Source organism: Ipomoea nil, unplaced genomic scaffold, assembly GCF_001879475.1.
Source record: "Ipomoea nil cultivar Tokyo-kokei standard unplaced genomic scaffold, Asagao_1.1 scaffold1612, whole genome shotgun sequence".
NCBI classification, from domain to species: Eukaryota; Viridiplantae; Streptophyta; class Magnoliopsida; order Solanales; family Convolvulaceae; genus Ipomoea; species Ipomoea nil.
Window position 1 is genome coordinate 241,186 of NW_017618040.1, and position 10,138 is coordinate 251,323.

At 42.6% G+C, this 10,138-nt stretch overlaps 1 protein-coding gene and 1 long non-coding RNA gene across 2 annotated transcripts; both read left to right on the top strand.

Moving 5' to 3' along the window:
* The first annotated feature begins 2,969 nt into the window (after positions 1-2,969).
* Positions 2,970-3,912, top strand: LOC109191046. Its single transcript, XR_002055857.1, has 3 exons — positions 2,970-2,980; positions 3,083-3,181; positions 3,819-3,912. It is a non-coding gene; the product is annotated as an uncharacterized LOC109191046 (long non-coding RNA).
* A 5,114-nt stretch (positions 3,913-9,026) lies between these two features.
* On the top strand, positions 9,027-9,521 carry LOC109191021. The gene has a single exon (XM_019341609.1). It carries the CDS (start codon positions 9,027-9,029, stop codon positions 9,519-9,521), a length of 495 nt encoding a protein of 164 aa, XP_019197154.1.
* Positions 9,522-10,138: the final 617 nt, after the last annotated feature.

The following is a 10,138-nucleotide window of genomic DNA, read 5'->3' on the forward strand; positions in this document are numbered from 1 at the left end:
TGCAGGGTGCGCGTTTCTGAATTGCGCAAATTCCGCCTGGAGGTTATAGAGTAATCCTCAGGTCTCGTTGAGCTCGACGGCTTGAGCAGCTTGGGCTGTATCCCGAGCGCGTCGCTGTCGGTGAGATCTCGACCCGCTATACCCAGATGAGGCCTCCTGGCTGGCCTCCTGCATCTGTACGTCTTCTTGCCGGCGGTTCGGGTCTTGGGGTCCCAAACGCTGGCGCATCTCCGGTCGAAGCCGTCCAAAAGCTGCCGCTCGGGCAGTTTCTTCGGGGTCCTCCGCTTGGATGGGAACCTCGACCGCTTGCTGGGCCTGCCCTGGTGCCTCCATCGCATCAGCACCCCCCGACCCCAACCGCGAATGAGCCGAGCGTCGAGCCCGGGAAGCGGACTGACGCTGCGGCTCTACCTGTGCGGTCGGTTGTACTGGAGGGGCGGCGGCTGGAGCTGTGTAAGCGGGCGTATATGGTGGATATCCAACCGGGGGAGTGTAGTACATCGGTTGGCCAGGCCAATACCCGTACGGCGGAGGTGGGACCGGGTATGGATATTGGCCGGAATACATCATCGGCTGCTGCTGATATGGCTGACCGGGCATTGGGTATCCCGGTTGTAAGTAGTTCACCGGTTGTTGGGCGACCGGGTATGTGTTAGACGGATGCGGTGGTGAGAGATTGAGATTCAATTCTACCGTCTGACCTTGCTGTTGGGTGGCGTGGTGCCCAGATGAACTCGCTGCATCCGCCTGGTCGTCGGCGAAGTTGTTTTGAGCCCACGGATACATGATTGGAAAGGGAGCGGGTGCTCATCAAAACGTTGCTTTCTCGCACGGTTCCCCACAGACGGCGCCAAAATGATACTGCTAATTCTACGTAAGCAATATGGAATAAACCCGAGACCAATTAAAGCAAGTAAAAGACTTTATTGATCACGGTAAAGGCCCTAAGTACAATCTACTTGGTTGCTCTGAGTGCCGACTGACTGCGGTCGGGATTCTCTAATAACAACCTATCGATCGTCCAAAAGTCCTCTACACTGTAGCTACTGTGGGTATTTATAGCCACTGTGCCGGGGACAAGGATCCGGCCGTTCAGCATGTTCTCCACGTAGCCACCACGTGTCATCCTCCCGGGTACCCTGTCTGTCGTCGTAAAGAGCCGCCACGTGTCCTTTGTCAGCTCTCTCGCCAAAAGGCTACCGCTCGGTGGTCGACACTAACGCTCGGGCAATTCCCGGTCGCTTCCCGACCGGGTTCTTCATAAAAAACCCGACCTGCTACCTGCAAAGACAAAGAGAGAAAAACAAAGGCAAATCGGTCGTGGTGAAGCTTTACGTCGGTCAGGATATTCCCTACCAAACATTTTTATTGAAACCCACATAATAACATTAGTCTATCATTTTTTGTCAAATCAAAGAAGAAAAATGAAGGGGTAAAATTTAAAGAATAAAAATGAAAGGGTAAAATTTGAAGAATAAGAATGAAGGGTAAAACTTGGGAGTAACTTATAAAGAATGCTATTTGGACAATTTTTGAATTTTTAATGGTCTAATTACACTTTTTTTTTTTGTTTGATGATTTAATTACACAATGTGTAAAATTCAATGGCCTATTTGATACTTTTTTCTTAAAATTTTTGATATATTCATTTTTATTAGGATCCACATCTTATTTATCTTTTCTTTCTTTCTATCTACTATACTAATAAGAGCCCAAGAGAGTTAGGCCTATAATGGGTAGAAAAAATGACGGTCAAATTTTTAAATCAAATGAATGGTCCAGATTGATCAGATTTTAATTTTTTCTTAAGATTTTTAAATTTATCCTTAATTATATGATTTTCTTCCCTTAAATACCCACACACACCGTTAACCTTTTCCGTTAAACATTATAATCTCCTTTAAAATTTGTATAATTCTCTGTTAATATTCTCCGTTGATATTGCCATCTTGCTGATGGCATTTAATTTAATTATTAAAATTGTTTAAGATTTCTTGTGTTGTTAGACTTCTAATAATTCCCTAACAAGAAGTCTCATAATTGTATAATTCTCCGTTGATATTGCCATCTTGCTGGTGGCATTTAATTTAATTATTGAAATTGTTTAAGATTCCTTGTTTTGTTAGACTTCTAATAATTCCCTAATAAGAAGTCTCAATATAGGCTGATTCTCTGCATGTTCATGGTGTTGTTATTCCAACTGTTGATGGTATCCGCAATGTTCTTGATCACATTAGAGCTCTGATGGATGAGAAGCAAACTCGCTTTCTTTGGATTAATCTTCGTGAAGAACCAGTGACTACATATTTTTATCGTTTTTCCAAGCCAATTTTAGGTTTCAGAAAATTTATTTGTAACGCTTTATGTCAAGAACATCTTTTATTTTCATTCCTTATTGGTTTAATATGTTAGTGGAGGAGCTCAATCAAGGAATATTGTGTAATTATTATTCACTTCCCACTACTGAAACATGCGGTGTACATTAATGGGTGGTATTCATCAAGTCTGCTAATTATGAGAATGCTTGAATTATTGTCTAGGAAGATATGTACAGTAATTTTAAGAGTGGGTTGAGACTGGTACGGTTCAATTTTCTTGTCTTGCCACTGAAGTCATCTGTCAAGCTCCAATTGCATGTTTGTTTTATCTCATCTCTGTTTGTATATATCTTGTTAAATGGAGCTCATACTTTTGTATTAAGCTAGGGCATTAACAAGGTGAGGGTGGAGCAAATGGAGGATCGGCTGAAAGAAGATGTTCTGATAGATCTAGGCTGCAAGGTTTTCCCCTATATTCTTTATCTAGCTTACTCCTTTAATTTTTTGCCCAACTTTGGTACATGTAATTTCATACCTGATTTCAAACTTATACTAAAGTCTAGACATTTAATTAACAGATACGGAAATAAGATCCGTGTAACTGATGAACTCAGCTCCCTGATGGCCAGATGACATAAGATTTGGTGAAAACACCATTGGAGGTTTGACATTATACATTTTATTCAAATTTTCAATGTAAAAAATGTTACTGGTGTCTGACTATTCATCTTGTCTCCACTTTAATAATTTTTCTCCAGTCAAAGGTGTATGAGGAGCTGCAATCACATGAGTACCTTGTTGACTATGAGCGTATTCCTATAACAGATGAAAAGTCACCCAAAGAGATGGATTTTGATATTTTGGTTTGTATCCCTATCAATCCTTTTGGTTTAATGTCCTTACACTTTTCAAGTTTATTTACCGTTTTATTTGAGGTTTATTATGTATTCTTTGTGGAATAATTTTCATATAGATGTAGCAGTATGGAAGGAGGAAACCAAGAATGACCAGGTATGAGCTTTGTTTATATATACTATCCCTACCACATATTTGTTTCATTATGGAAGCATAATATCGTTTTTAATGCTAAGGTTTTATTCATTAAAAGCCAAAATACATCAACTGAATCTTTATTATTAGTATTTTTTTTTTCTAAATAAGGTATGATAGTGTAGCATATATATATATATATATATATATATATATATATATATATATATATATATATATATATATTTGTTACCTTAACTTTTTGTATTGGTTCTTCTCAAACTTCACTCCTATGACCAACTGAGTTGCCCATGCGGGCAACTTTTTGTATTGGTATTGAAAAGAGTGGAAGCCATAAATTTACTTTTTGTTGAACTCCTTTTTACAAAACATTCCCAATTTTATTTGTGAAGCAGTCTTTTCTTTGTACCTATTTTTGTTTTGAATGGGAATATCACGCCATCAACTGAATATATTCTTCCATTTTAATACATGGCTTCAAACTTCCAGGGTCATAAAGTGTCTCAAGCTGATATAAAGATAGAAATAGTGTTTAATTGCCAAATGGGACGCGGACGGACTACAACTGGAATGGTGATTGCAACGCTGGTTTATCTTACGAGCAACCACTTCACAGTTTTTTATGAGTTAACAAGGAGAGGGAGGAAACAAAGAGAAGAAGGAAAAAAAAAAAGATTTGATTCATCTGACGGGAATTTTTAAAAAAATGACCACAAACAACGCACAAAATCTGAGCATTCTACTAGCATCTTCCTCTTATTTGGAACCTACAAAAAACTTAACATAGCAAGAGAAAAATTCAACCTAAAAACCAATGCTTACATCAACAAAAAACCATCTTTGATTTTTTAATCTGAAAAAAATCATTGAAAAACCATTTGTATGGTTGCTATAATCGTATAGGAGCCTATGGTACTTATCATTTCTATCCACAACTTCTTGACTTATTTGTCATTCTCCTTTGTGTCCATCTCATACTTTAAGCGTCACCCTTTCTATCTTTTCTATTTTTCTTGAATTTATATTATTCTACTTACTCTTGTTCAATGATTTGAGGCATATGACCTTTTTTAATCTTAATTTTTGGGACATTTTTCATGTGTTCGTTTTAGAACTTTTATTAATCTAAATGTTCTACTTTGCTACAACTTGTTTGCATAATATGTTTCTTAGCTAATTAGAAATTAGAACTTTGAAAACAAAATGTTTAAACATGAAATATATACAATCGGGTTAAGTCAATCATATTAACTACTTGGGGGGCCATTATCCTCATAATCAAGTCCGTTTAGGAAGACTTTTTTCTCTCTAGAACTCTCTCTAGAGCTCCGGTTTTTTCCTAGGGTTTACTAGGGTTTCTGGAGATTTTCCAGCTTTCTTCACGTGAGATATCACTGCTCGGCGAAGGTGACGGCGACAGAGCTTCGTGCGACAGTACGGCTGATGGCGTCGAGTAGGCAGACGGCCTCCCGGCACTCGAACGGGCGGACGAGGTGGTCGAGCGGCTCACCCAACGGTGGGCGGATATAGCTTTGGAGGAAGAGGAAGAGGTGGGGTTTGAACCGGTGGGGGAGGAGGTTGGTGTGGTTGCGGAAGAGGAGGAGCGGCGGTGGGTGTGTGTCGGCCGGTTCTTGACATCCAAGGTAGTGAAATTGGAGTATATGAGGCAGGTTATGGCCTCTGTTTGGCAACCGGTGTGGGGTATGCAGGCTACGGAGATTCAACCGGGATTTTTTACGTTTATCTTCTATGATGAGACCGATATGCAGAGAGTTCTTGATGAAGGGCCCTGGTCGTTTGATAATAGCACCCTCGTGTGCAGACATGTGGAAGCGGGTGCTCGGCCGGCAGCGGTTGAGTTAAAATATGTGGATGTGTGGGTGCAACTCTATGACTTACCGTTGGGATATACTTCGGAGGCGGTTCTTGAACAAGCTGCCAATTTTATTGGCTCGTTTGTTAAGGTCAATGATCGTTACCCAGGGGCACCGTGGAAGACGTTTCACCAGGTCCGGGTCTCAATTCCGGTAGACAAGCCGCTAAAACGAAGGATGAAGCTTATTAAGCGGGATAAAACAAGATGTTGGGTGAATTTCCGGTATGAACGATTACATAACTTTTGCTTTTATTGTGGTTTGTTGGGACATGCCTATAAGTTTTGTAAGCTTGCGAGGAAATCTGAATTAACCCGGACAAGTTCCCGTACACGGCGGACCTGAAGGCGGGGGGAGGTAGCCGGGGACCGAGGCAGGTGGGGGAGCCATGGTTAATACCACTTGAAGGGAAGGGGAAGGGGTGGCGGGATGTGAGGAGAGGGGGAGGAGTACGGGGGATGGGGGGACAGGAGGTGTGGGGTATGTGCGGCTTGGGGAGGTGAGGGCGGGTGAGGGGGTGGTAGTTGCGGCTTCTAAGAGGAGGAGGGGGGATGGGGTGGACGGCGGAGGTGGTGGTCCGAGGAGGGGTGAGGGAGATGTGATTATGGCAGAGCTATCAAAAAACGGGTTTACGGCAGGTCCTGGTGGTCAGGTCTGCCCACCATAATGAGTACGATAAGTTGGAACTGTCGTGGCTTGGGCAATCCACGGACAGTTCGAGAAGTGGTGGACATGGTATCCCGTAAGAAGCCCGATTTCGTCTACTTGATGGAAACTAAAGTAGAGCGAAGTCATGCAGAGAGATTACGTATTAAGATTGGATTTGAGGGCCTGTTTTATGTCGATAGTGAGGGGAGGGGGGTGACTTAGCATTATTGTGGAGAAAGAACAATACTGTTAGGCTGTTGGGTTATTCAAAAAATCATGTGGATGTGGAGGTAGTTATAAGGGAGAAGATATGGCGTATGACGTGCTTTTATGGATTCCCGCAAAGGCATAGGCGAAGGGAGGCCTGGCAGCTGTTGAGTGGTTTGAAGGAAAAATCTACATTACCCTAGGTGGTAGTGGGAGATTTTAATGATTTGTTATATCAGCATGAGAAGAGATGGGGGAACCCACATCCAGTAAGTCTTCTCAGGGGTTTTGGGGACACAGTACACAGCTGTGGCCTCTTCCAATTGCCAATGAGAGGACACCAGTTTACATGGGAGAAGGGGAAGGGAACTGAGAGGTGGTTGGAGGAGAGGCTGGATAAGGTGTTGGTAACAACACAATGGACTGACTTGCATGATGAGGCATGGGTTGAAAATATTCTCACTCGGAAATCTGATCACTCGGATCTCTTCCTAAACACCGACATTGCTGTGGTGCGCAGGCAGGAGGGACCGAGATGGTTTCGTTTTGAGATGGCATGGGTTCATGATGAGGGTTGTAGGGATGTGGTGGAGACTGCCTGGCAGGATGGAAGGGATAGGGGGTTGTTGATTTGTCAGCAACATTGTGGAGGGAGGCTCATGCGATGGGGTGGGGAACATTGGCATAAGTTTGGTGACCGCATAAAGCAGCTGAGAAGAGAGCAGGATGCGCTGCGCCATAGGCGGGATTCGGCTGCATTGGCTGAATTTCGCCATCTCGAGGAAAGGCTGGGCCAGTTAGAAGTAAAGGAGGATGTGTTTTGGAGGCAACGGGTTAAGTAGCACTGGCTTCATGGTGCGGATTACAATACAAAATTTTACCACAGGTATGCTTCTGCCCGTAGAAGGAAAAATTATATTTCTAGATTTAAAAATGATGTGGGTATCTGGGTAGATGGGGATAATATGAAGAAGGTTGTATTGGATTATTATGCAGCTATTTTTACATCTTCAAGTTCTTAATGTGAGGATCCCATGTTTGATGATTTTACTCCCCGTGTAAATAATGAACAAAATACTGCGTTGCTCCGCCCTTTTGAGATTGAGGAGGTCAGGTGTGCTTTGTTTGCAATGTTCCCAGAGAAAGCGCCAGGACCAGATGGTATGAATCCTGGTTTCTACCAAGAATATTGGGAAATTGTTGGTGGGGATGTGTCTGAATTTATTGTGAATTGCTTAAACACGGGTTCACTCCCTGAGGGATTGAATGACACGAATGTGATTTTGATTCCAAAGAAGAATGTGCCTGAGACAGTATCCGATATGAGACCAATAGCTCTGAGTAATGTGTTGTACAGGATTATGGCAAATGTAATAGCCAATAGGATGAAACCACTTATGGGGGACCTCATCTCGGAGGCACAGAGTGCTTTTATTCCTGGGAGGCTTATTACTGATAATATTCTTATAGCTGCAGAGGTGGGGCACTATTTAAATGGGAGGCTTATTACTGATAATATTCTTATAGCTGTAGAGGTGGGGCACTATTTAAATAGAAAGCAGTGTGGTCAGAAAGGCTGGGCAGCTTTGAAATTAGATATGGCAAAGGCATATGATAGGATGGAATGGCAGTTCTTGAGGAGGATGTTGGAGTTAATGGGTTATGATGACCGCTGGATTAATTTATTAATGCAGTGTGTCACTACTGTTCAGTATAACATCCTGATTAATGGTGTTGCTAGTGGTGGAATAACGCCGACCAGGGGGTTAAGACAGGGAGATCCTTTGTCTCCATATTTGTTTATCATTTGTGCTGAGGGACTATCTATGCTGTTACAGAGAGCTCAGATGGCTGGCTCTATACATGGATGTAGAGTGGCAAGGGGAGCGCCACAGATATCACATTTATTTTTTGCGGATGATAGCCTATTCTTCTTTAAAGCAAATGATCAGGAGGCGGGAGTAATTAAACAGTGTCTAGGGCGATATGAGGAGTTGTCAGGACAAAAGGTGAATTATCACAAGTCCAGTATCTGTTTTAGTAGGAATACCAGTGTGGAGGACAGTGCAGTGGTGACAACTTGTTTGCAGGTAGATCAGGCACCCAATTTTGGGAAATATCTGGGTTTACCATCGTTTGTAGGAAGGAATAAAAGGGCAGTGTTCTCATATATTGAAGATAAGATAAAACAGAGAATTTGCTCATGGAACAAGAAGTTTCTATCACATGCAGGGAAGGAAATTCTATTGAAAAGTGTGGCACAATCCATGCCTACCTTTTCGATGAGTGTTTTCTTGATCCCAGACACAGTGTGCGTATCAATTCAAAGAACAATGAATAAGTATTGGTGGGGTACTGGTGTAGACAAGGGAATACACTGGAAAGCCTGGGATAAGCTGAGTATCCCAAAGAAATTTGGGGGAATGGGGTTTAAAGATCTCATGGGTTTTAATGTGGCTATGTTGGGGAAACAAGCATGGCGGCTACTCACAAGTCCAGATTCCCTTGTTGCAAAGGTCTATAAGGCTCGGTACTATCCGACTACCTCTTTTATTGATGCTAAAGTAGGAGGATGCCCAAGCTACTCATGGAGGAGTATTATGGCAGCCCATGATATGGTAGTGGCACAAGTACGGAGGAGAATTGGGGATGGTAAAACGACATTAATCTGGGGACACCCATGGTTACCTGATAATCCTAGCATGCCAGTAGAGCTCAGGCATGCTAAGGTAGTAGGTTTGATAGATGAGCAGACTGCTACCTGGGATCCACATATTTTAACAGATTTATTTGATGAGGAAGATGTGGATAGGATACTGAGGATTCCTGCAAGTCCGGGATATGAGGACTCATGGTACTGGCCTGATGACCCTAATGGTGTTTATACAGTTAAGAATGCCTATAGGAACATTATGGGGATTTATAACCACTCACTAGGGGATTTTGAAAAATGGACTACAATGTGGGGATGAAGGTACCACCTCCAAAATGGAAGACTTTTTTGTGGAGAGCAATTTGTGATGTTCTTCCTACAACTAATAATTTGATTATAAAGAGAGTTGAAGTGGATCCCACATGCCAAATGTGTGGGGTGGCTCATGAAGATGTGATGCATTCATTGATTACTTGTGATTATTCTAGACATGTTTATAATATTTCAGGACTGCCTGTAACAAATATTGTTGTCAACTCTTTCCCCGAGTGGCTAACAGTTGTGCTTACAATGTTAACAGAGGATCAAAGTGGAGCCGTAGTGGCACTGCTCTACCGTCTATGGAGGTGCAGAAATTCCGCCGTGTGGGATGCCGCCCTCCCTCACCCTACGGCAGCATGGAGACAAGCCACGGCGGCGCTGCAGTCGTTCCGGCAGATTGCACGCCGCTGCCCACCTGCGACCCCGGCTGCTACGGAGGATAGCGGGGAAGACGCCATGCCACGATGCTTTGTAGATGCTGGCTACTGAGAATGCACGGGGGAGGCTACATATGGCATAGTGTTGTTATCTCCCGAAGGGTCCTTTTTGGCTGCAAAAAACGGAAGACTCCCGAGTTGCTTGTCGCCGTTTATGGCGGAGACTTTGGCATGTAATGAAGCTCTATCCTGGCTACTAGAAAAAAATACAACAGCGGTCTCCCTTCTCACAGACTGTATACAGTTAAGGAATGCTATACGACAGGAATCAACCAATATAATGTCCTATGTTGGAGTCATAGTGGACTAATGTAGGAGTTTAATTTCTTCGTTTAATTATGTCTCGTTAAATTATGTCTCTAGGCAGATTAATTCGCATGCGCATACACTAGCTTCGTTAGCTTTTATTCAGGATCAAGCTATGTACTGGGATTATATCCCCCCTGACTGCATTGCAGCTTTGATTCGTTAATACAATCATTCTTTGGTTGGCTTTAAAAAAAAAACTACTTGGGGGATTTATTGACAAAAAGAGTATTCAAATCACATAACAAATTGAAGTGGGAAACTACCTCGCAAGGTCCTTGTTTGGCAATTAACAGTTAGCTCTTCAATAATAGTATATATTTAATATTTTATGTCCTACTTTTTATTTGCTCTCCCTTATGT

Excerpts from the sequence above, each read along its gene's own strand:
- LOC109191021 (XM_019341609.1), top strand. The coding sequence starts at position 9,027 with ATGAAGGTACCACCTCCAAAATGGAAGACTTTTTTGTGGAGAGCAATT.